The 27,222-nt window shown below is 38.2% G+C and overlaps 1 protein-coding gene across 23 annotated transcripts in view; it reads left to right on the forward strand.

Annotated features, from left to right (window-relative positions):
- KMT2C (lysine methyltransferase 2C) overlaps positions 1-27,222 on the forward strand; it is a 199,020-nt gene that overhangs the window by 29,576 nt on the left and 142,222 nt on the right. For all 23 annotated transcript variants that reach the window (XM_075746661.1, XM_075746669.1, XM_075746670.1 and 20 more), the window contains one exon: positions 20,459-20,547. In XM_075746661.1, the coding sequence (XP_075602776.1) occupies positions 20,459-20,547 (89 nt within the window). The remainder of the gene's footprint in view (positions 1-20,458; positions 20,548-27,222) is intronic.

The raw sequence follows: 27,222 nt of genomic DNA on the forward strand, positions 1-27,222 counted from the left end.
GAGTAAATGAAAATGGTGTCTGCTTTCTTTTAAAATGTAGTCTTCTAAAAACAAATATGAAACACGAAGTTCCTGTTGTTGACTGGGAGTGTATTTTATTTTCTTACACCTCTGCTTTTTAACTAACGAAAGACTGTTGCTTTTTTTGCTCCCCACCCCGTATTTAATTAATAAGCTAGTCTGACAGTTAGAGAACCAGTGTAAATTATGTTGGTAATTTGCCATGACTACCTATGGTGGTATGTAAATAATGAGAGAATAACAAAAGCTTATGACTAAATGAAAAAAATCAAAAGGGTTTAGTTATGCTTTCTAAGACAAGTCGTCTTATCTTGTCTGGGAGTAGAAAAAAAAAGGGCTGCTCTTTAGGTTTATTTTTTGTGAAACATGGAAATCAGTATGCTTCAAGCTCAAAGACTCATAGCATGAATCCACAAATTTAATTTGTGTCTTTGATCAGGTGGCCTTGACAGTACATATGGAAAGCAGAAACTGACTGGAAATGTGGTGTAGTTGATCAAGTCCTCTGATCAGCGTAAATGACTGGAGAGGGACAGCTGACTTCTTGTGGTTGTTGGAATCTGAGCGAATGAAGAGTATTATTTCCAAATCAACATGTTGCAAAAGGGATAGAGAATGCTATATAAGTTCTTAGATCTGTCTTTTTCTTTTGACACTCTGTGAAATCAGATGATTTGGCACTTGTAACTACTGTGGGTAAGAGGCGTTTATAAGAAATAAAATGTATATGTGGCAGTGGTGGGGGAGGCGTCTGTTCTGAAAACATCTGAGATCCTGGAAAGTGTGTCCCCAGTGGGAAAGAGAAATTGCATAGCTGGCACCGAGGCTCGCTTCTTGTTCATGTGTGGCCATATTTAGAAAAGGATCAACACTACGAACTGAATTATTAGAGAAGTGAATGGCTGGAGGGAAAGTAAAGGAAATTATCTGTATCTTGCTTGTTCCTTTAAATTTGGCCAGACGATACTGTGGGAAGGTTGCTAACTCCAGCCTAACTGCCTGTGCAAAGTGAATCTTGAGATGAGTTTCAGAAGGTAAATGTTTGATTTAAAGCTCCACAGCTGCTGTTACTTGGGTTTGTACCTGGCTGCCTTCTGCCTGCAGGTGGGAGGTGAACAGGCATGACTGAAAACCATCCTCTTGCCTTGTGAGCCTGGTCTGGAAAGACCAGATCCAACACTTGGAGCAAAGTGCAGGATGCTTCTACTGTATGTAGCGCTGTGGGAAGCTGCTGGTTTCTAGTACATCTTGCAAACATTCATGTATATAAGTAAAGCAATCAAGAGCCAATTGAAAAAAAACCACCACCACCACATTTCAAAGAAGTTATGTATAAAAAAAGAAAACTGTCTGCTTGGCAAATACTAGTCAGTATAGTAATACAGATCATTACAATTATTTGCACCTATATGGCAGTTTTTAGCTTATCGCAATTTTGTTGAAGTACAAAAGATTAGCTAAATAAATTCATTTAGGAGGGGATTCAAATGATGCTTCTAAAGAGACAGCCGGAAGGTATGCTTTCAAAGTTTTCAGCAGTTAAACTCTCCCCCCTCCCCCCACTTACTTTTTTAGAAGTGATTCTTTTTGTTACACTCATCAAGACTCATTTTGAAAGACTTATTTTTCTTGTTTTGGCAAAATAGTTGATCAGCGCAACTGGCAAGGAACTGACATGGAGCAGCAAAGAATTTCTGTCTAGCTAAAAAACTGTATCCGAGGCCATCTTGGAGCACTTCGTGAACTAGTGGAACTAGAGTAGAAATTCTTTGTGTAAGAAAGGCCATTCAAGTTAAGTTGCACATTTTCCTCCCCAAAATTAGCATACTAGAATACTTTATTGCAGAGTGTTTAGGATACTTTGTACAAGAAATAACAGTAAGTTGAAGATTGCTAACTGAGGAGCTGTAATGATGACAACTGACTTTTTTTTTTTTTTTTTTTTTTTAATGAAAGCTTTGTATACATAACAGGATGAGTCATCACTGGAGAGTTCTGAAAGTGTTTGGCATCCCGAAGAATCCTTTTGTATGTCTCTGCCGCACAAACAAAGTATTTTTGCCATGAAACTCTGCCTTAAGAAATATTGCAATAACTGGAAGCTTTAGGGGAGGGTTTTCTAATGTGGCTTAAATCTTGACTTTCTATTATTGTTTTAAAAATATTTTGGTATTCTTAGATCTTCCTGAATAATAGAATGAAAATTTCTAAGTAGTTTGTTGGCTGTTAATTTTTTTAAGATGTGGCTTCAGACATACTTCTTTTATAAATTTGTTTTTAAAAGTATGTAATAGGAGCTTGACTGTTTTCCTTAGCTTTAATGCAAATATTAGAAGTCTGGTTGTAGGAGAATACTGGAACTCATTTTGCTTTACTGAAACAGGATCCCTGTTGTAAACCTGTAGTAGCTGCTTATCTGAGTTGCACTTATTTTAAGTACACTTTCTTTTGATATGTTGTCATGTGGAAGAACTGGTTTGCCTTGGTAGTTTCTGTTGTGTCTCTTAAAACCTTCAATTTTATAAGATACTTGTTTCTTTTCTTATGTGTACTCAGGACATCAGTAGTTGCTATCCTTACTCAGAGCAACTGCTTGATAAAAAGCAGCAGAAACCTTTCAATATTCAATTGAATATTAGTATATTCAATGTTCATAAGTAGTGTAGCAGACCAGCATTGTATTTTGCCCATGATTTTTCCTAATGATGTGAAACCTGATTCGTGTAATGTTCAAGTGTGTGTAAGGCAGCAGAGATTGAATTTTGCAGCTGGTGAAATAGAGGAGAAAACTTATTTTTATCTGAGATTTTTAGGAATGTATAAAAATTTTCAGTTTTTTTTCCCCCCAGTTCATTCTTCAGCAGTACATTTTCTAAGGCGTGCTGTAATTAATTAAAAAAATCAAAGCAATTGATGGATTCTTTAATGCCTTGTAGTAGTGATAATACAGATATATTTATTAGGCATTAAATTTAACAGTTTTAATTTTTGTGGTTTCAATGAATCTGAATATGGAATTTATGGCCAAGGAAACTTGAAAAAAAAAAAAATTCTTCAGAAGTGCATGAAGAAGTCTTCAGAATTTGTAGTTTTTCATCCAGGAAAAAAAAAAAAAAAGCTTTTACAATCATTTAGAATTGTATAGACTTTTAACCCAAATTCTCTGACTGATGCTGATAACAGAAAGCATAAAAAGCCAGAAGAGCTTTCAGACAGTCCTTGAAGAAGTACATAGGTTAATTATTCAGCACTGCCCGTGCAAGTGTGATAGTTTTGAGGCAGGCTCTCAGACTCAGGTATTTTTATTTTACTGTGCACATCCAAGGCTAAGCATTTAAACAGTTCTTTCGTTTGATTTGGAAGTGAAACAACAGAAGTTTATTTAGCTAACAAAGTTGATATTTAGTGACAGTTTTTATTTAAGCTTAGAATTAGTTCAGTGGCATTGCTAAGCAATAGTTTTTAATGGTAGCACACTTTTTCTGTGGGGTTTTTTATTTTTTTTAAGTCGAAGTTCTTACCCTGTGTGTTACCAACTTGGTGTTAGTCTAAAATAAATTAAATGTTGGGTGGTGCTAATGGGGTGTGTCTAGTGAGACTGAAGCCCTAGTTTGTTTTTATTTTCCAAGGGAAGCTAAACCTCAACTTTTGATTTAATTTTTGGAAGAGGTAAACCCTCAACATATCTGTAAATTGGACCATAGAATTGGATATAAGAAAATAAGGCATTGGGGTGTGCCTCTATCTAGAGGGGGTAAAATTTATGGTGTTATTATTAATTTTATGTTTACCTGGCATCCTCTCAGAGCTCTTACTGGGAGGAGCTCTACTTCAGAATACTGTACTTCCTCCAACAAAACATTATTTCCAGCTGTTCAGATGAAGAAAGTTTCCCTTAGGGACATTGAACCATGTTACCTTTACTGTAGGATCTGCATGCAAAGAAGAAAACGAGTGTTTGTTCCTCTGTGAGACGACTTTATGTGCTTGGTTTGTACCTTGTAGGCCAGAACATTGGCACCTGAAATTTCTGTGTGATTTTTGTCCTAAGTCCTGAGAATTAAAGTATCTTAGAATATTCATTTTTCAATATGCTGAATGCTGTGTATGCTGGATGCTGCTGTAGCGTTCTTCAGTTTGCGGTGAAAAGGCATTTCTAGTGTAATGTGTCATTGAAACAGAACAAAGATACGTGGAGAAGAAAAGGTGGTGAAGGTTATTGAAGGTTTCCTACCTCATCGCTTCTGATGAACTGTTCCCTGGTAATTTACGTACCCGTGTTTTGTTAGTAATGGAAACTTTCTAGTTAGCTTTATATTTACAGGGCATTTAAGGCCACGATTCCAGAGATCTGTTCAGCTGGCAGCAGGGACTTAGGCAGTCGCCTTTTATTGCAGCTGCTCAGCCCTGTTCCTCTGGCAGTGCAACTGCTAGCATGCCTGCGTGGAGAACCTGGCTGCGAACTCGCTTGTGACAGCGTGACCTCAATTTGTAAAGGGTACGTGCGGCTTACGTGTTGCTTCAGGTGAATATTTGACTGTTGGCCAAGTCCTGTTAGTTTTGCTTTGACCCATGCTAGTTTTTTTGTATGAAGCTATTTTGCGTATTTATAGATTCTCATAGGAAAATAGTAGTATTCAGAGAAGCATTGCTTTTAAAAGGAAGAGGTCTCATCAATGGCAATTGCTTTAAAAATAAAGTGTATAAGGGTTTTTTAATAGGATTTTTTATTTTTTTTACTTTGCCTTAGCTTTGAGGTCAGTGTTCCCTTTCACTTTCTCTGTTACAGTTTTAAATTAGTAAACTTGTGCTTTTGTCATTTTTTTTTTCTAGTTAACAGGATTCTTGATAAAATTTTAGATCTTCTACAATTTTAACCTCTGTAAGTAATTTGAGATTTGAAAAGGTTCTGATTCACAGGAAAAAGACAAGACTTGGCATAGTATTAACATCTTTATCAAGTCAGTAATATATAGTCAGCAATCAAATAGCTCCTGTTGTGCCTACATCTGTTTTACTTGCCAGTAAACTAAACCTTCCACAAGTCAAGGCATGCCATGTCTAGGCTACACACTCATCACATTTAAATTTTGAAGTGAATACCGTTATTCAAAATTATCTTAGTACTTTTGAAAAGTTGAGATACAGGAACCCAGCTTTGGGTTGTCTTTGTCAGAATTGTGTGCAAAAAAAATAGATTGCTCAAGATAACAACAACAAAAAAGATAAAAAAATAGATTGCTCAAGGTAACAGCTGTCTAAAGAACTCGCGTTGTGATGTGTTAGAGCTGAGCTTTTAAAGATGAGAAAATAAGTGTTAATAATTCATATATTTTACTTACGGTACTTGCAGCACAGTTTACAAAATGATAGGTACAGGTACTCTGTAATGTTTTGTGGAAATTTGACTTGAAAAATCAATACAAATTGAGCTGCAATTCCAGTGCGTTTGAAATTGCTTGTATCCAAGAAACAAGGAACGAAACCCGTCTAAAATATTGAAGCTGGATACAAATAGTTAACGGCAGGCTGTAGGGATTAGCATTGGGTTCAGCCTTACTGTTGTTAATGAGCTGGAAGGAGGCGGAAGCAGCAAGCTAATGGTATTGACAGAGGGTATGGAGGTAAATGGATTTGTCAACACAAGGAGAGAGAAAATGGAGAGGAACATAGGTTAGGAACATAAAAAATATAGAAAGAGGAGAAGGAGGTTCCCCCCAGCCTCCTCTGACAGATAAAACAACCACAAATGAGCCAGTCAGGGCTGATGGGTTTTCCAAACACTGCACTGATGAAAGTGAGAATCTTGCAATAAAACAATGCTGAAAGGGGACAGCAGATAAATGAGTGTTTTTTAGAGATTGTATTTTATTTACCCCAAATGTGTTGATGAATGAATGAAGATGAATGAATGAATGAAGATGAAAAATGAAGATGAATGCATTACCGTTCGTGATAGAGCTAGGCTTTGTGTTGATACTAACAACAGGCATGTCCACAGGATAATGCTGCTTTGAAACAACAGTTAATGCTCACACCTAAGTTTAAATAAAATGTGTCATGGAGGAGAAAAAGTGTTGTTGGTGAAATGTAGTAGTAAAGAGTTGAGCATATTTAAAACTAACAACTTTCGGTTTTTATATTAATCATATATGTAGAAGGTGGTGTAGTGGTAACTGTGCCTTTTAGGTAGAGTTTTTTTTTCAATATTCTAGGAACTTTGAAAACAAAGTTATACTCAGAAGACAGCATTTTTATAAAATACCATTTCTAGAAAGAATCTCTGTAGTTCACAGTGGATGAAAACTCCTAATAGTTATTATCATTGTACATAAATAAATAAATAAAATTATCCACTGTTGAACTGTCCCAAATGTCCGTGTCTGCAGAGCAGCTGAGGTTACATCAAGACTACACTAGCAGCATTTACCAGCTGTGTGTAAGAGCTACACTGCACGTAAAGGGATTTCACATTTTATTATGTGGGAGGGATGATGTCAGTTTGGTTGATTATGCCCCTTTCAAGCTGCTGTGATAATTACCTGCTTGTTACCAGAAGTGTCGAACCCATTTTCAGTTCTTGTTTGCTTTTGCTGTCATGCCCTAATTGCCACATAATTTTGTCCCTGCCAATTACTACCTTGGAGTTGAATTTTACGGTGAAAAAAGTTGTAAGAAGCAATAAAGTCATTGTTTTTTAGGTCTTGTAATTTCAATAGAATATTTTATTATGCTACAAAGTATATTGAAATACATGCTGCTCACTTCTGTGAGACGGTGAGATCCCATGGTTCCCACTGAAATCGAGGATGTGGAAGGCGTGACTTTTTGGGAGAGCAAGCCCCTTGCGGTCGAGATGGCTAAATATGCAAAAATGAAGAGGTGTGGAGAATTGATGGCTTCTAACTTTTAATTTTGGAAATAAATATATTTACAACATTCTTTAGAGGCAGGAACTCTTAGGCTTGGTGGCTTTTTTGTTATTCCTTCCCTTCTTTTTCATCCTATCTTTTATCCACTGTATGAGTTTAAAAAGTTGGCTTTGATGTAGATATTGGGTCATCTGATGTGATCCTTCATCCATGCTTTTCTATAAAGATGTAATGTAAATAGATTACTTTAAAGGCGCTGGGCCTAACAGTGTTTTATATTCTGATTAAAACTAATCACTTGAATTATTCAGTGGAATAAAACCGACAGTAATTGGGTTAAGGGCTGGCTGACCAAGCACTTTGTTGTCTTTGCGAACTGCATTGCCTTACTTTTTTTGCTTTTTTGGGGTGGTCCTCCAGCAATAAAGGCTGCTATTAGTCAATATTAATAGCAGTTACTGCTGTTGAAATTGTATTTGAAATGATGTGGATGAGCATAGGGAAGAGGCAAAAGTGGGATTTGGATTAAGCCACAGGTAAATGAAATGTTCTTCAGAGTAAGGAGGGGGATGATGTCACCACGTAGAGGTGTAGGGATGGGGCTACAGTCTAGAAAGGAGCATTTCTGGAAGGAGATTGCGTGGGTGGTGTCCTGAAGCTCTGTTTATCACAGAGAGTGTGAGATTGGCTGCTGCCATTTTAATGCGGTTCAGATAGCCACAAATGAAGAAAATGTTGGCAAAAAGTCACAAAGTGGACCAAAGATTGTAGAAAGCTTGGAGAAAATTCCTTGGTGAGAAAGGTAAAGGTGCTCAATCTGGGAGGATGGGGAATCCAAACTCTAAAACTGAGTAGTAGCTTGATTACAGTGGATAATATCTCCAGTGGAGAAAATACTGAGTTCTTCAGGGTTCCCTAATGTAACAGGAAAACGTACAACCAGAGCCAGTGGTTGCAAACCAAAACCAGAGAAGTTCACATAGGAAATGAGCACAGATTCATAAGGAGGAACATATGACAAAGGGTATGGCAAAGTGAGTGCCTTTCTGAAAGATGGGCTTCAATCAATTATGGTTATTGAGTGATATTTATGGATATTAGACTCGTGTGGATAATGATTCTGGCATTGCATTCAGTGAGTTTGAGAGCAGTCGGACTTCTGTTTTGATAGCACTCTCTTTAGCAGCTCTTTCATGGATGGTGTAATAAATGTTGAACAGCTTTCTGGTCGAAGATTCTTTTCAAATGTAATCTTTAATACATTGATTGTGAAAGACAAATGGTTTCTAAGTTTCTGAGGACATAGTATATCTCAATTGTAGTTCTTTTGTCATCATGAAGGCTTTCAGGTACTTCAAGGAGAAATTTCAGTGTGCAAAAATACAGAGGAAAAAAAAAGCAGAAGTAATACTGTGACAAAAATTAATGATTTTAGTGCTGAAATTTGTGTGTCACCAAATTGAACTAGCCTCTGCTCTGTTCTGTCATGATACCAAGACAGAACTTGGGTCAATCTGAGTAGCTTTAGGACTGCTGTAAGTTACACCTAGCTGTAAGTGCTTCCCTTGGCCATGTCATCTTCGTGAGTGGTTGCAAGTATAGCTGTCTAGCTGCTCTGCCAGCTTTTGATACCTGGAAGTATTTCGGAAAGGTTTCATTAAGATAATTTTTGAGGCTGTGTGGTCTGGTGAGTAGAACTGAGCTTTCATGCTGTAAATGTTAATTAGGAGCATATGTGTATATGTAAAAAGCAAGCTGAAATAAAAGTATAAATATCTAAGAAGCTGTCATTCCAGAAGGTCTGTGCTCAGAAAAGATTAGGTAAATATACAAATAGTCCCATTATAAATCAGCTTCAGTATCACTTCAGATTATCTTCATTACTGTTGTTCTGGTGGCTTCTGAAAACAGTTATGAAGCGAGTGATTCAGATTGTAATTTCCAAATCCTTTCAGATGGCGTACCTTACATCGTCACCAAAAGAAGCTTCACTCGCTTCATTCGTCATTCTCTAGCTACTTTTTCCTGTCATTGCTTTTCTCCCTTGGCTGCCTCCAGCACAAATGTTTGTGGACCTCCAATAAATGAAATAGGATAACTGAGCTGTGTTTTGCTGGATATACATTAAATCTGTGTTAATTTTTAAACTTTCTTCTAACATTACGTGTATGTCTTCAAGTCAGCGTGTTTGAAAGTTGAACATTTTTGGCATTTTCTCCATTCTGAACATTAAGTTTTGGAAATCAATTTCCTATTACCTTAAAAACCTGTTTTCTTGTCTGTTTAAACTTGAGGTTATCTGTGGAACTGGAGAGAGGTCTCAGAACTTGAGGACCTTTTGCAACTTGCAGGGCAAAAATGGAGTAAGCTTACTGCTTGTGTGTCCTTGGATGATGGCCTCAAAGGAACTTGACCTGGAGGTATCAGTTGGTCCTCTTGGATGACTTCCATTGTAGTAGTTGCTGTAACAAGGTTCGCTGGATATGTGCCCCTATCGTGTGACACAGATACAATTTTGTTTATAACTCTGACCTGTATCGTATGACGTAGGCTGAGCAGTAGATCGTTCTTTTGGTAGCAGTTCTGTCACAGCCTGATCCCAGCTGATGCTGGGGGGTGTGAAGATGATGATCAGGTAGTAGAACACCTCTAGCATCAAGTGCTAGAAAACCCATCTATTTATTACCTTACCTTTTTTTTTTTTCTTCTTTTTTTTTCTTTAAGGAAGTATTAAAGAAGTGAGGGGATAATAATAACAAAAAAAATACTGTGAATTCCTATGTTTAATTTTAATGGGCAGAAGACTGACATGAAAAAATGCAGAAAGCAGCTTGGTATGGTTTGTAGTGGTCTCAAATAAGAAGAGGTGCAATTTTGAGTACGTTGCTGTACAGCAACGATCGTTGTCCCAAATAAAGGTGACGATTTAACAGTCCTTTGAACAGAAGTTTAGGAGTTCTCTATTATGTGGGACTCTCTGTAATTTATCTGTAATTGTCAAAAGACCAATTTGTGTCTCCAGGTTAGAAGAATCCTCTTCAGAGATGGAAGAAAAGTGGTGGACAGCTTTGTTTAGTGGAATGCAGCATTTCGGCTTTATTCATGCCCCTGGAGATTGATATGTCTGTTTATACAGAAGCTTTTAAACATGTTTCACGGCTTGTGTCAGTTGTGACTGCACTTCGGAGCATTGCTTGTTATGCTACTTGTATTGTTGTTTATATTTCACAATAGTATTTCCAGAGTTTTATTTACTCTGGTATAAAAATAGTTTCCATGATCTGGCTTTTAGGATTTACTTCTAGTTTGAAAACAATTTTGTTAAAAGAAAAACAATCCATGTGAATTATAAATTTACACTGACACCCATCTGATTACATTGCCCATTTTCTTTTTAGGTCTATTTTTATTCTTCTGAGGTTTTCCAAGCCTCAGTTCCAAGCCTAAGTTTTAATGGATTTTTAATTAGCAAGCAGATCTTGTGTTTTTCCCTTTGGCTTTCCTAGGTTTAGCAGTTTTATTGAAAGAAAAATATTTCTTAATACTTGTTGACATTATCTGAAATAAAAATGCATTCCTTTATAAGGAGCACTAAGGGTGCTAACAGATGGAAAAGATATGTGGTGATATGAGATTCATTTCTGTTGTGTTTTTTCCTGTCTAAATCCATTTTAGATTGGTAATGACAAACTGTAGTTAACGTGCAAGAACTCCTTTTCTTAGATGCCATCAGTTAATTTGGGTATTATTAAGAAAGTTCTACCTAATGTGTTCTAGGGCAGCATCTTGCATAAAAGCAGGTTATTTACATCACTTTGGGTACTGCCATTCCTTTTGTGTCCCGGTCCTTCTAGTTTAAGCTTAGATACATGTTGGGGGAAGCGATAGGAAAATACACGGGTACTGTTGCCGTAGGTTGTTCATCGCCTTTTGTAAAAAGAAGCTCAGGTGAAATTGGAGGACAGATGCCTTTCTTGGGGAATCCTGTAGCACCCATCTGAGGGACAGACAGGTGGAGTGGTTTTGTGATATTGATGGGATCAGAAATATTTCAAAAGCATAAGAATGAATGGAGTTATTTTCCATATAATCTACAAGAAGACATGTTTGCTATTAGGTCTAAAGACAAATTGATTTGAGACAGGAGATACTGAGCTTTATTCGATGAGAAAGCATGAGATGTTCTGAGTTGACTGATGCATTTTAATAGATGTAAGATCTGGAAACCTTTCAAAACAATGCTGTGTGAGTGGGGTTTAGTTTGTCTTAAATGAATATACTAGGTAAGAGTCGAATATTTGCATCCTTTTTTGAGTATCCTACTGAATTAACAATGAATAAAAGCAGTGGTTAGAGCTCTTTGTGATCACTGTATGCAGACTGTACCTTCTGGGTATAAAAACAAATTTTTGAGCAAAAATTTAGTATTAGATCATTTGGTTGTTTGTATACCTGCAGTCCGTGTGGCTGGGTTATTACGGCAGGCAGCACAGTCTGCACCTGCGCTTGATATATCCAGTGAGAATATTTAACATAAGCAGACAAATGCATTTTGAAAGAATCTTCACAGTCTTACTGTGGTAAGACTCCAGCAGACTGCAAAGTTTCAAAAGGAAATCTTTGAAAATGACTCTTAATTAATGGTGCTAAAATTACAGAAATCTGTTCACAGAGACCAAAACTTCCACCAAGTTCCAAGTACTTGGCAGCTGTTTCTCATGCATGATGACTCAGATCCGCTGAATTTTATGTACGGGATCTTGAAATCACCAGGCATATGAGAATTACAGTCCTTACCATTGTATTGCCACCTTTATTCAGAATAGAGTAGCAGGCAAACCCTGCAATGTATGAAAGAGCAAGTAGCTTCTTAAAAAAGACATGAGCTTGGTCCTGTTGTGGGTAAAAAATTTTGGGCATCATGGCTGCAAAAGGTTGGAGGAGTTAAAACTTGCCATAGCCGTCGTCATGGAGAAACAAATCTTGTGTTCTGATGGAAGTGGATGCTTACGCTCCCTGTCAAGAAAAGACAGTGTTTGATGCAGTAGCATATTTTGATAGAGTTTTGTTTACTTGAAGGAAGGAGAAGCGTGGACAAGTACAGTGTTTGATGGTGCAGGTGCACACATGAAACTCTTGCAAAGGTTAGAAGATTTGTGGTTTTGACAATGTCAGTGGTCTCTCAGGTGTTAGTGTTGCCATTTCATTCTCCTTGCCTGTAAAGACAGAATGTGTGAAATCATTCAGTGGTCTTGATAAGCATTGTTTAGCAAGTTCCTCTTGATAAGCATCGCTCAGCAAATTCATTGAAGAGCCTCACGTGAACTGTTGTCCGGAGGAATCGCAAGAATATAGTCATTACAAAGTCTGGAGCCAGGTAGATAGATACATAGACCTAGCTGGGGTTGGAAACATGCAGATGGCTCTACTTGTAGCTGCTGGTGCTCCCAAAGATTTGTCTAATTTAGTTCCAGAAAAGATTTTGAAAAATAGTGCAAGTGCTGAAATTCTGGTATGCTGGTTTGCATCATTTTGATAGTGATTGTGGCTAAGTGCATTGGTAATGAATATGTAAAGGATGTACTTTGTGCAAAACCGCGAATATGTAATGTGTTGGAAGATTGTAATTGCATCAGAAATTGTTTTGTAATATAATTATTTCTGAAATGTGTATAATGGTTAAGGTCTGCATGTAATGTGTTTTGTGTTACAGAACTAAAACTATAAACTGCAAGTCAGACAATGAGAGTACCTATCGGTGGGAAGGTAGTTCTTGAGAAATAAGAACCTGTAGCAGTTTTTGATGCTGTAAGTTGCTGAGTTAATGTGACAGATATTTGACTAAATGTAATTTTCGCTTACAGAATTTATAGATGTCTAAACAGTCAGTTTGAAAAGGAAAAAGCTGAAAGATCTGAAAACCTTTTGTATGATTTCTCACTCTTACTCGAACTGTCTCCAAATCTGAATAGTCCATACATGTAGGTCAGGCAACCTGGCTTCATGCTTTTAACATCAGATTTTCTCATGTACTGGTATCGCAAAAAGGTATGCAGAAGTACATCGCAGTGCAGTAGCCCTAACCTCAGTGTTTCAGTCCGTAACTGGCTGTAGCAGAGCTGTGACACCATGGGTATTTTATGGGCTCACGTGAAAAGTTTATTATTTCACACGTCTGCAACTGTTACCGATAATGATTCCTCCTAGTTTGGTCCTTGGGAGCTGTGATGCTCCCTATATCTCTCTTGCTGTCCCACTGAGGATGTTCCTAAATGGGTAACAATTTGGGAAGAAGATTTCATGGTCTTGTTAGTAAGGCTCTGTTTCAGCTTGGATAGCTTGGTCTTCATCTGCTTGATCTTTTAAAAGAGCAGTTATGGACTCAAACTGAGCAGAGAAAACGCTGAAGACAGTCACTTTGGCCAGACCAACCTCATCACCCAACAGAGTAGCTTCAGGCTCCTGGATAGGTGGTCTTCTGCAAAACTGAGTTGAGATTAAGATTTTCCAACAGTGAGCTGACATTCCTGTTCCAGTAATTATGCCTCTTGATTCGGGTAGACAGTTGTGACGAGTGTCTGCTGGCAGGACGTCCTATTTGCCTTTTCTCAGTCTCCCATAGAAAGTAATTTTGCTCCAATGTTGGCCTGAGAGCCCGCCTAATACAGGTAACTTGTGCAAGAACAGTCGAAAATACAGATAACCCAAACTTCACATTTACTTAAGAGTACTAATTCATTTCGCCTTTAAATTGTTGTTAGAACTGTGCAATGCAAATTTGTTCTGACACACGATATTTTACTCAGAACTTGTCTCAGGACAGCCTTTTTTCTTCAAGAGCTCTGCGTTCATCAGTGGATTTCCCTTGTATTAGCTTGCTTTTTGTCAACAGTGACTGTACGTGAAAATGAAAGCAAGGGTGCATCTACCACATTCAGTACGAATAATCTTTAAAAGACTCCTATTTGCATTTCTTTGGGTAGCGTAGGAAATCTTTGGCAAATCTCCCTTTCACAGGGGAGTACTGGAAAAGTTGAGGTAGGAATGGTGGAGCAGAGGCTAGGCGTTTTTTATGCTTTTTCTCAGATATCCCTGATCTCAAAGGCTATCTTTTTTTTTTTTTTTTTTTTTTTAATTATTCCAGGTGTTTGGCGCTCTTAGTGGTAACTGTATAAAATGAAGTTGTGAAAACAGTTTCAGCTCTGAACATGTTACAGGCTGGGTGAATGAATAATGCTGATCGAATGAATAATGCCTTTTAGATCGTTACTGGTTAAAGGAGATGTAAGATGGGAAGTTGCACTGTTTTGGTTTTAAACGTAAGCGGGGTCACTTCTCTTTGATATAGTAATTTATGAAAAGATTATTATGCTTTATAAATCAGAAGTATTAAGATACATATTTTTCTTTGTATCAGGAGACAAATAGGCAATATTGAGTATATTTTGGAGATCTAATAATGAAACTGAAGGTTGAGCAAGTTCTATAATGATATTGTAATAAGTCTGGTTCTGTAGATGTTTAAACAAAAATGTTTCTTACAGTTTTTCACTTCTCTCTGTTACTAATAGGTCAACTTTTTTTCACCTTTACATCACTTGTGATGATTCTGTTGCACATCTTTTCCATACACCAGGGTCCTTCAGCCTTTATTATACATATATCTAATATAAGAAGTAAATAGGAAGAAAGTACATGCTGAGTTCTTTTTTTATAAGGTACGGAAGAAAATATTGTGGAGGGCAAGAGCAGAAAATATTTTCACCTGTTATTGATTGTTCAATTAAAAAACCTGCTTAAGAATCTTTTAAATCAGAATTGATTTGAAGCCGAAGTCAACATGATAGAGACTTCACTATTTTAGGCTTGTTAGAGTTTAGAGCTATTGAAATTAATTTGAGCTAGCCGGCATCTGCCTTGCTTCCAGAGCTGTATTGTTCATTTTATCCAGACTTGAATGTAGAACTTTCTCAACTCTTGTAAGTCATAAAGACTACATTGAAAAGTAACGTTCAGAGAGTGAAAAAACCCTTTTCCTGACAGATATTTCCATGAATTGATTCTTCCTTGCTTGCCGTGGTTCCCTTCACATGGAGCTACTAGCTGAACCTGGGGTATTCCAGCTTATACTGAAGCACAGTTAAACTTTTACAGCTGTACTTCTGACTTACTGCGCAGAAATAGCGGGAGCATGTGCTTTTGCACACCTGTTAAAAAGATTCTTGAAAAGATGGCACTTGTGAAACCGTCGTGTGAACATTAATTCATTACTAGCCGTGCTGACGGCAGCACTAATTGAACCTTTTATAAATCATTCCTGTATCATCTTCCAGAGTAAGGCTGTGGACAGATGTTCATTTAACAAAACATCTGTGCTGGTTTAGGATGTTACTGTATCCCAGATGTTACGCTGCTTTTTAAGGTTATTGGCCCTGTTTTATGTATTTAGTACCATCATTGCGCTCAGCACTTTGCAAAGCGTAGGAAGGAAGGTAGTTTCTCCCCCAAACGATCTAAAGGTTTTGGTATTTGAGAAAGAGGGGAAAACTCTGGAGTGGTTCCTATGTACACCTTCTCATATCCCTGAAACCAAATGCACCGGGTTAGTGAGGTAGTTTTGATGGGTGGTCTGAATAAATTGTCACCTGATTTTGTTGGTAGCATCTTAGGGAGAACTCGCAGAAACTGGTGTCTGGCAATAACTTTTGGGTAATCAGAAACTGGCAGCCTGGCAGTGACAGGCATCTGAGGGTCGTAGTGCTGTCAGTTACTTCGTGTGGTTCCGGGAGGTGTTGGCCCATGACCTCATTACTGATCACCTTGTGGAAAGAATGAGTAAGATCCAAGGTGTATTTTTGACCTACACTGTACTTGTCAGGTTACAGTGCTATGGCTGTCTCCTTTAAAAAAACAAAACAAAAAACCCACCCCAAAATGCACAAAACCCAAAAAAGCCCCAAACATACAAAAAATGCTATGCATTTAAAAAAAAGAGGGGGGGAAGAAAAGAAGCAGGGAATTACTGGTAGGTGAATAAGACACTTACCCGTTTTCTCCCTGCATTGTGCATCCGAGCTATTCTCCATGCAGCTTGGCAGAAGCCGCCCCGGTGCCCGGTGGTCTCGCTGTGTTAGTGAAGTTGGCTTCAGCGACGGCTTCCCCCCGGTGCAGAGGGAGTACCCAGTGCTCTGCTGAGCCCGGCAAAAGGGTTTTTCTGGACTCTTTTTTTTCCTCTGGGCTAAATTTAATTAGTTGCTTACCCAGAGAAGAATTACGAAATTTTTGTTTACTGTGGTGTATCTAAAGATGGAGATTAATAACAGGCATTAGCTGAGAAAACTAATTGATAACAAATTTAGGAGTAGGTCACAAAGGATTTTGATAAATGACTCCATTTTATGCAAGTACGAGTAAAATTATTGTAGACAGTAATTATATTCAACTGGAGTCCTATATACGTAAAAAAGTGTAGTCTTGTCTTTTGTTGACTTTGTTTCATGAAACACTGAATGTGCTTTAAACACTTAAAGAAGTTACATTTCTCTCAGTTGATCTGTTCTTTTAAACATAAATAGATGCGCTTTTCTTTTTTCCTTCTAAATCGAACTCCATTGTAGGAAAAGGCAAGCGAGAAAGCCAGCGGCGGAAACCTTGGCAGCAGTTCAGCCTGCGTACCAAACCCACTGCCTCTTGCAGTGACTAATATTTATTGTTGTTTTCTTGTAGAGTCTGGACTAGTCAGGCTCCGCCGTACATTTTGTTCTTGGTTTGCAAGCTGTAGGAGACAGGGCTCATCTGCGTTCGGTGCTTCTGCTGTCCCAAGCTGAAGGGGTTTCTGCAGTGATACGTAAAGGCGTGATGCAGTTACCTCTCCTAGTAAGAAAGTTTGGGATTGAGCTTCGAGATCTAGAGCAGAACTGAGGGTTTAATGTTCAATATAGAAATTGCAGTTCAGTACTGTCTGGCTTTGTGTGAGCGAAGGGGAGTAGTCACGGGCTGTTGTTCCATAATTCATTTAAGGCAGCAAAAGCTGGCCCCGCTGGTGTCTTGCCCCAACAACCTTTTTGCGTCCTCCTTCAGAAGAAAAAGTCAAGTCCCAGGAGGAGAACGGAGCAGAGGTTGCTTTTCCCACTTAATATTTAAGGGGGGGTGGAATAAGTAAATAGAAAAATGCAAAATATACAGGGTTTGTCAGTGGAAAAATCTAGTGTTATGCAAACCAGCCAAAAGCTTTCTGTATAAAACTATTGAATAAAATGTATAAACTTAATGAAAATAACATTTAAAAAATCCATCCTTATTACAAATGTTGATTGCACCAATTAGGTATGCTATATGGCCTTTTCTGGTGTTTTCTGTGGAAACTTTAAATTATAGTTGTCGGTACAGTGTATATTTCACTGTTTTGTGACTTGATTTTTTTTTTCTCTAAGCTAAGCATAAATTTGTAGGCTATAAAATCTCTTCCGATAATTGTGAAATGAATATAATTAGCAAAAATAAGTTAATGATATAATCTGGTATTTTTCCCACCACTTCTTCAGTCTTATTTAAAACCTGTACGGCATTATGAAGGCTTTTTGTAGAATATTTGGGGGAAGAGAAAGGCAAGAAAACATGAGACATGGTTATATCCTTTGCTGAAAGAAGCAATTATGTTTAATTAATTGAAACCTCTGATTTTCCTGAGTGTTAAATAGGTTGCTAAAATACAGTAGGGAGTTCAAGGAGTGAATACTGCTCTTGTTTAAACAAAATGTTTAAAAACTCTTTGTAAGGTACTTTGGTGTTTAATACATGATATGTAGTTTTAATAGAAAATCTAAAGCCATATGTAAATTACTAAATAAACGTAAACAATCATCATCATCTACTATCCAGTGACCTTCACCTACAGGGTTGTGTTGGAGAATACTGAAGTGGGGTGCTTGTGAAGAAAGCAGAATTATCATTTACCTCTCTGACGATGTCAAAGTAGTCCTGGTTTAGTACACACTTGTAGCTTTGCATTGCAGATGGATAGTTGGTAGAAGAATAATTGGCATAGGATTTAGAAATAATCCCTGTTTAGCTGGTTGTGTTCTGTAAAGCTTTTTAGTGTTCCTGCACCGAGGGAAGTGATTTCACTTACCTGCATTCCTATTCTTTCCTTTGGTGCTGGCTGACATGCTGGCATGTTGTGAAGAACTACAAGAAATGTGATACCTCAATGTTCTTGTTTTCTTACCAGCTGGTTTGTTTTTCTGAGTGTTAGAAGAGTGTTACCTTTTCTTGCTGTACTTCGATCCTGCTGGAAGAGCCTGTTGTATCCAATGAGTATGGTGAACCATTTGCTGTACTCCCTACTATTCATCACAGATGGGAATAAATCTGTGTGACTATCTCAGATGCTGCCGAGAGAAACATTCGCATCCTTCCCACTTCCAAAACATGTGTCCACCTTCGGGCCAGCTTACCGATCGCTGTATGCGTGGATGGGCTCATACGGTGGCTGAAGGGAGGAGTGTAAGACAGGTTCTTCTGATGGCTGTGCGGTCTATTCTGGTTTAAATATTTGTGAAACATGGGTTTTAAGAAACTACACTGGAAACTTGTAAAGTGGTGTATTGGGTCTGGCTGAGATGGAGTTAATTCTCCCCACAGCAGCCCTCGTATGCCTTTATCTTGACCCATGAGTTTGGGGCTGTTTTTTCCATCTTATTTTCTCCCCTCCCTGCCTTGCTGAAGAGGGGAGTGGTAGAGCAGCTTGGCGGACATTTGGCGTCCAGCCGAGGGTAAACCACCACAAGTGGTAAATAAATGAAGAGGATGCTGGCTTCCATCTCGTCTAAGACGACTATTACTTATTTTGTGTGTTATGTGTATCCCATCGCTGCTTATGGATAAACAGGCAAGGGGAAAGATGACCGTGTATCCCCAGGCAAAAAAACCCAAACTGTGCCATGTTTTTTGGCATTGTCCTGAACAAATTTCATATGGATGCCAAGAAAAGTCCTTCTGTCCTTCCTTTTGCTTTCCTCTTCCCCCCCCGGCTCCTTTATAAATTGATTTTTTTCAGGCTTTGGCTTGTGCTTCATTTTACTACTTCTTTTCCTCCTTCATAAAGACAAATCTGGTTCCAACACAATTTGAAGGAGTCATCGTGTTAGGTAGCCCAAGACAGTCACTCCACTTCTAGCAGGAGAGCAGCACATGTAGACTCAAAATATGGTTCCAGTTTTGTGCACGTTATCCTCTGGGATCCATGAGAACCAAAGACATTGCTCCCCTTTGATCCATGAGAACCAGAGGCATTGCATGATAGAGTTTATTTTGTAGCCAATTTAGCAGATCTAGTTCTGCAGAAATAGTGTGGATAGATTTAAATATTAGTAACAAGACTGTGTGAAAAAAGGAAATGCTGGTTTTGGAACGATTGAATTACTTAAAAACCCCCAAACTTTTTCCCCCCAACATAGAACTGAACCCAAACCTTTCAGAGTCCTCTGTGAAAGAGGAACCCGAGCGGTTTTCTGTTTGGGGGGGTGCGCGGGGGGGCAAGCGGGGTGCTCGTGTGCTGGCCTGCGTGGCATCCCGATTCAAGGCATGTTGGTTGGGTGAATGGTTGCCTGGGAGCTCTGGGATGTTGGAACCATCGAGATGCCCCAAACCGCTCAGAATTTGTGTACTTGGAATCAGAAGCTCCCAGGGTCTCCCAGGCTTTCCGTCAGCACGCCAGGCAGGTTGCCAAGTAGCCTGAAAATTTGGGAGGCGAGGTGCCAAGCTCTTGGCTCCCTTTCAAATGGGCTGCTGAACAGCTGGGAATCTGGACGCTTGGGCTTCTCAACAGCCCACCACGTTAGTCGCTGAAGAGTGAGGCAGGGAAAAAGGGCTGGAATTTGTGGTGCAAACCCATCTGCTTTCTGACAGCCCTCGGTTCAAATTGAAACAAATCTGCTAGGTGTTTTAGTTTGGATGTGCTGTCCTCACGCAATGACTTTTTTAATGTGATGACATCTAGTCGTCTCTCATAACATTTTATTTTATGTGTCAAAATATTGTGTGTCACTGAAAAGAATACATATTTCAATTTAATTGCTTTAGCGTCATTGTTATTCTAAAGAAATTTCGTCCAAGGATGCTCCGAATGGATCCATATCTATTTTATAGTGTGTCTGTAACTACTGGTCAGACTTTGGATTGTGTTCCTCCATATCTATCTATAGTTACCTCCTATGTGGAGCAAACAGGATGCTCATATCTTAAAATCTTGCTGATTTAATGTAGTTTTTGATCAATAAAAGTTTGTTACTGTCTTGTTCTTGTAAGAATAATCAGAAAAATTTAAGAGGCCAACTGCTGATTCAAGTGTATGTTGTTGAGAATGTTACCTAAAACAGGAAAAAAGGGGAGGAAGCTTCTGATTTGTACAAGACTCAAATCACGCATTAGCTTAAATGTTACGTAATTTAGTGCTGACAATTATCCCTCAAAATGAAATTATTTAAATCCTGCATAAATGTAAAACTTGAAAATTGTAAAAGCGCTTTCATTTTTAAAAGAGTTTTCCCTTCTTATGTTTGCAGGCCTCGGAGTAGAGGAAAAACTGCAGTGGAGGATGAAGACAGTATGGATGGTTTGGAGGCAGCAGAAACAGAAAACACTGTGGAAACAGGTAATGAAAGTGTAGTGTTGGTGCTGTCTGGTTATTGCTTCTGTCTCAGAAATGCATTTAATTATGCAGGACTTCTGTAGACAAGAAATATTTCTACAATTCTGTAGTATGAGATGTGCATTTCGGCAGACAGAAGAAAAATCCCCTGTATTATTTAAACCTATATTAATTAAAGCTATTCAAACCTATTGCTTTTAAATAGTCTAATGGGAATGCCTTGATAGCGTAGTTATGGGGTTTTATCTGGTTTTGCAACTCTATATCTAATAAAATAAAAGCTCTGAAGCAGTAGCTGCTATTTTTAGACTACTTGCCAAAATACATATTACTTATTGACCTGTATCTTCAGCTAACTACAGCAGATTATATGCGAAAGGGATAACTGGGATAACCAAATGTTAATGCTTCCTACTGCTGCTTAGGAAACAAGATAAATCTCTGTTCTTGCTTTTGTAAATATTTGTTATGATAGTACCCAAATGCTTCCGTTACCGGAGGGATCTCATTGTACTGGACCGAGTACTGTTGTAACAGTTTGTGATTTCAATTCTGGCAGGTTAAGAGTCTAAAGAGACAAGCAGATGAGCTAACACACGAGATAAAGGCTATGGTGAAGAACTGTCATCTCTGTGCCAGGCACATGTCTGTAGCCATTTGCCTGTTTTTAACCAGGGACGGAATATGTGTAGAAGGATGAAACCTGCCAGGAGGGATGAAGCCATGGCCAATTGGCGGAAGTTTGTCGGTTTGACAGAAATAAGCCTTAAAAATGCACTGAGACATAAAGGTTTATAAATTTAATTAAATGGACCTATATGTGTAAAGAAGGAAGGAAGTGCAGACACGCTAACAGCAGAAGCTGATGGTCAGGGCAGCAATTGCATGGAAATGCCGGCTGAGCTAAGGGAGATGTTGAATTACTCTCGTAGCCAGTAAGTAAAGGAGGTAGAGTTGTGAAGTTCTTAAAGATGAAGACAAGAATCTGTGCTTGTTGTAGATTCATGTGGTGAACAAGTAGAGGACCTCAAAAGAGCTATTTTTGCAGCAAGATCTTATATAGACCAGACAAGAATGTGGTTGCAGTGGTGAAAGCCGTAAAAGAGGCGGCTGAAATTCTCAGGCGGATGGAGCATGAGCTTTGGCTGTATACCCTGGTCTCTTGCTTCTACTTGCTAGATGCTGAAACAATGCTGTGAAGGCTTTGTACTTGAGACTCTAGGCTTTGGGGAGTGTCCTGAGTGTTCAGTTACAATTTATGTTGAATTTACATGTTGTTAATGGTTCATGGAGGGAGTCTAGATTAAAGCTTAATACTAGGATGTTTCATCATTTTATTCTGACGTTGCTTTTCTGACCCTGGTAATAACCTGCTGGTGGTAGTGAACTTGAACAGTCTTTTCCAGCTTCTACAAGTAGGTAATTACCTGTTACTAAAGTTGAAAGTGAAAAAGTTGTAGCAGTTATTTGTAGAAAAACAGAGTAGGGGAAAGAAAGGCTATTTTTAATTGTGTCCTATATTCCATTTGTTACTATTCCTATCCCACATGGTAGAAACAGTCTCATGAAAGTTAGGGAAGGGGACAGAAAATGTGACTGTAAGTGGTAAGTTTTGTAAATTTTAAAAATGTTTAAAAAACCCTCCAAACCGAAAAGAAATTCAAGCTTAACAACTGCTGGTACACTACTGTATAGGGAATTTAGTGGTAGCTGTGTTTTTTTGGCCTTACATGTCGTTATTAATAAAGTTCCTCAACAACAATCTGAGAGCTGTTTTTACTTCGGAGGAGAGAGGGACACACAGAATTATTTTTAAGGCTCCAGGAGTGCATATAGATAAGTCTGTCCATTATCCTTCATCAGAATCATCCTGGCTGTCACAGAGGGCTGATGCTCATTTCTGAAAGTACAGGCAGCAGTGGAACACTGGGCTAGAAATCCTGATAGACAAAGACTCCTCTGCTGGGTCTGCTCCTGGAAACCATGCACCGTCACTTCAGTGCTGAGCCCTAGATGGTTTTGCAAATAGCACTCTTCAGTGAAAAGAAGCCTAGTAAAAATACATGGGGCTGAAATCCCATTTTTACGGGGGAACCAGAATAGACTTGAAAGAGCATTATCACCTTGAGCAGTTTGATAGAGACAGGATTGCAGTTACATTATTTTAAAAGTTGAATACCATGTGACTTGATAGAATCATACTAATTGAAAAGGCTGCTGCCTCTAAAACTTTTTGTAAGTGCTTATCTGTGTTAATAATAAGTTATGGGAGAAGGAGTAACCCCAGCTTGTTGCTCCATGTAAAACTGTGTTAATGAAATTGTAGGATGTTTGTGTTGCAGTTTATGAATTTTTACTTTGACTGAAAAGGATTTTTATTTTGTTTTCTTGCAAATAGTGGACCTGCCAACAGTTTGCTGTAGTAGTTGGCAAACCGAACCACAATATAGCAGTATTACAACACTCAAAATGAGATCATCTGAACATCTTGACATGCGACTTCTGACATATTTTGAGTCGCCATATTTCTAGCTTCTTTTACATTGTTTGGCTTATGTGTTGAGAATAATCAGGAATTCTACTGTGTGAGGTTTTTATTTCTTGTTTGTTTGAGCATGGGAGGTTGTTTCTATTTTGTTTTATTTATGGGGTCTAGCATTACTGGTGCCCTTTTGTGAATTAATTAATTTTCATAAAATGAGAGAAGTCCATGTTACTAATTTCGTATTCAGTATAATGAGCTCTACTTTTAGGGAAGGGAGCAATGCAAGAGGAATGAGAACGTTCCTCACAGGGAGAGGAAAAAGGAGATTCCCCATATAATCCCACTTAGAATAGAGAGGTGTTTTCTAGCTGTCAAATCTTTTATAGGGAAAAAAAGAAAGGGGGGATGTAAGTACTAAACATTATACATTATTTCCATTTGTAATGTTGACACAAATGTTTGTTCAATTAAAAAAAAAACACAAAAAAAGAGGCAGAAATTCTTCCTGAAGTGGCTGGTTTGTAATGGTAAAGCACGGCTGCTTTAGATGCGGTTTGGGAAACAAGTTACTAACCTTAACAAAATGCTGTAATCTCATATGTAAAAAGAGGCAGAATTGGAAGGAAAGCAGGGTAAGCTGTGTGCTGCTCTGATTATTTCAATATGGGTTGTTATCCCCGCCAACTACAGTGATTTCTGAGCCCTGCCCATTTTCTGCCAAGTGCTATGTTCACTTTGGTATAAATGAACGTAGAATTCTTGAGGATGGAAAGAGAGCAGGATTTGGAATTGGAAAAAGGAAATTCTGGATTTTGGAAAAAAGACCTGTTTGGAGCTAAGTCAACTTTTTCCTAAAAAACGGTGCTGGCAACTGCTTCTACTCAATCATTAGACTTTCAGTTTCTTGTCAATCTTAGGACAGACTCCTTTCCTTTATCCACCAGCCCTGTCTCTCTTGCTGATTTATTAGTTTCTTTGATTATTCCCTCTTTTTTTTTTTTTTTTTTTTGAGAACACTTGTAAAATACCCAACTCATCCTGGAGCCTGCAATTCTTCCTGTCTCTGTATCACATAAAAATGTTGAGTTTCAGACTCTGATCTGGGAGAAGTGCAATGAAATAAGTTTATTTTAACTGCTGAGTCTCTTGGGAAATTCATAATAAATCTATTGAATATTCTGTTTACTATCTGTACCATGTCAACCAATTCTTAAAATAAATTAGTACTTAATAGCTTACCCTTACCTCCCTGTGGTGTCTAGAGACTTCAGAATTGATAATATATGACGGAATCTGGATGATTTTATCAACCAATAGCTTCTTGCCTGCATCATCATCATTAGTAACGTTGTTGTCAGAGCCAGTGACATTGCTTGGCCAGTAGATTTCTTGCTGGACTTCACCTTAACTCCCTGAAGATCAGTCTTCCTCTAATCAGCCTCTTTTTGTCTCTGGGCAAAGCACAAAAGGATTGGAAACAAACCCCTCTCAGTGGAGGAAAGTTATCTGTGTAAAAGCTGCCAGAGAATTTTGGACTAATTCAAAATCTCATCAGCTTTGAAGCAGGCTGAAAAGTACTTTTGCAGAGCAAAAAAAAAATCTCTCAATATCCTACCTATTAGAGGAAATACAGTAACCCTTTGCAATGGTAGGAACCATACTGAGTAGAGCCTCCTGCTAAGACAAAGTAAAACACACCTGAGAGCAAGTCCTGGTTTGGGTGAATCAATGGCAAAAGCTCTCATCAACTTGTTAACACCAAAGACCTTTCAAAATCCACTTTGTGCTTTTCAAACAGATGCTTTGGCCTCATCACTATGTTGCTTATCGCTACTAAAATTAATGAAAGGAAGAATTGACACTACTGAGGACATTGCCTGTAGATTAATTTTTTCCATACATATTTGGGGCAAATATGTGCTTAAAAATGCACTTAAATATGTTTTAAGGCAATTAATATTCCCTGTACTCATTATAAAAAGAGTAGTTCCTTCTTTCTTACGCAGCTGACTCCTACCTGTCCATCCACTGAAAAAATTAGCAGAACTGAAGCTTGTTGTTATTATTACAGGCATCTTACTATTTTTCTTCATGTTCTGGTAATTTGTTCGTAATAAGGAAACCAGACACAACAGGATGTTATTTGATATTTGCCTTTAAATGATTACAGGCTTACTTGATCATAACATTTATCATCATACAGACTTAAAATGGGCCATTAAGAAAAGTCTGATTTTTTTTTTTTTCTTCTGACTGATATCTCTCTCAGGTGAGATTAGGTGGAATATTTGGTAGTAGGTGGAATCTGTTATTTCCAAATAAATTTTAACCTCAACGAGTTTTTCATTGTGGGGGTTATTTCTGAAATGCAACCTGGTTTTTTGCTTGTTTATTCAATACTACTTTTGCAGGTTTGATATCAAACTATGCTTTTGTTAAGCATCACCAATAGGTTTTGGAAGGAGTTTTCAAGGAAGCAGAATATTCCACCTTCCCATTGCCCTGATGCGTAACGCAGCTGCTGCTGTGTCATTGCTGACGTGATGAGGGAATTTGCGTTGGCGTTACCAGTCAAGTATATTGAAATAGCAGTGTGTATCTTGTGTGCCGTACATTCTTTTCCTCACTGGAAATGATACTATTTTCAGTACGTTTTAGTTCCATGGACCTGTCTTAATTTTTGGTAATGCTGTGGTGAGGCCGACTCTCTAGTTCGGTAGAAAAAATATTACAGAAATTGAGACCCCAGCCCACCTAATTAAAATCATAGTATAAACCAGGTTGGCTTTGGAGTCTCATAAGCATCTGCCCAGGTAACCCTTTTCTAGGTCAGCTACGAAAGGGAAGAAAGTAGTGGGTAAAATAAACTTCAGTAGGGTAATAAAAGGGGTAACCACCTGCAAGATGCTGGAGACTGACCATAGGAAATGAAATGACTCTTAAATTGAGTAGAAGTGCATGTAAAAGAGCATGGAGGGGAAAATCACCATCTTAATTTTGTATAAACAAAAATCGGCTTTCAAATAGCTGTTGTTACCTGAGCAAGTGGTACTGTAACTCTTCCGAGAATTGCAGTAGCTTTAATAAGTCAAAGAAGGAAATAAGATTCTAAGAATTAATGGCAAAGGGATAAGGGGAAAAAAGCATTAGTGTGGATTTTTTTTACTGTTGCTTTTTAAACCTGTGGCATGACTGCATGTTAAATGCCATGTGCAGTTCTGCTTCCTCTTCTCCGCAAGGACAAGCTGCAATTGGGAAAGTACAGGAAAGGCCAAGAACAAGTACAACAAGAAGTAAATAATAGCTTCTGTGCGGAGATCAGTTAAGGTAAAAGACTTCAGCCTGAAGTGACGTGGCTGGGGAGGAATTTAATAGGGTCCCACAAAATGGTGAATGGTACAGAGAAAATGAACAAGGAATGATGGTTCATTTTGTTTAGCAACAGAAATTAGAGTACATCAGGTCATGTTCAGAGCGCAAAGGTAGGGGCATTTGCACTCAGCATCTACTTAAATTATAGAATTCATTGCTAGGGGATGCTTTGGACATGAAGAATTTACATGGGTTTCAGAAAGACTTGAACAAATTAATGGAAAAATAATCAGATGAGTGCTGTTGAATACCAGCCATAGCTTAGGAAGTTCCTTGGTCACGGATCACGGGGAGCTGGTTATCCATAATATGGTGTCTTGTGTTTAGAATGACCGAAATTATAGTTTAAATGGTCCTACAGTGAAAACCTTATTTTTATTTTATAACCAGTACAAAATTTGCACAAAGTTTTTTTTCTGTATGAAATGTATTTAACAAATGCGAGTTCTATGTGAATGAAAAGTATCAAAAACCACACTGAAATGTACAAAAAAGAATAACCGCAGGCTTTCTTCTCATCTCCATAGAACAATCACAGTAAGTAAATCACTGCGATGTCCTTCAGACAGGAAAAAAATAGATAAGTGGTGGTTTTGAAAGAAAATACAACACATGCAGCACTTGCAAAAAACCCCCAACAAAACACTTCTGATGCGGTTGTACATTTTCTTGTTTATTGCTGTGAATAAAATTTTACAGCATCGCCTTAAGACGAAGAAAGTACGCCTCTGTCCGTGGAGAAATGGTTCTTGCACGTGGTTATTACCCTCATGCTCAAACCTCAGCATGCATACCCCCTTATCTGTCTAAACTACTAGAAA

The sequence above is a fragment of the Balearica regulorum genome, chromosome 2, assembly GCF_011004875.1.
Source record: "Balearica regulorum gibbericeps isolate bBalReg1 chromosome 2, bBalReg1.pri, whole genome shotgun sequence".
Classification (NCBI taxonomy): domain Eukaryota; kingdom Metazoa; phylum Chordata; class Aves; order Gruiformes; family Gruidae; genus Balearica; species Balearica regulorum.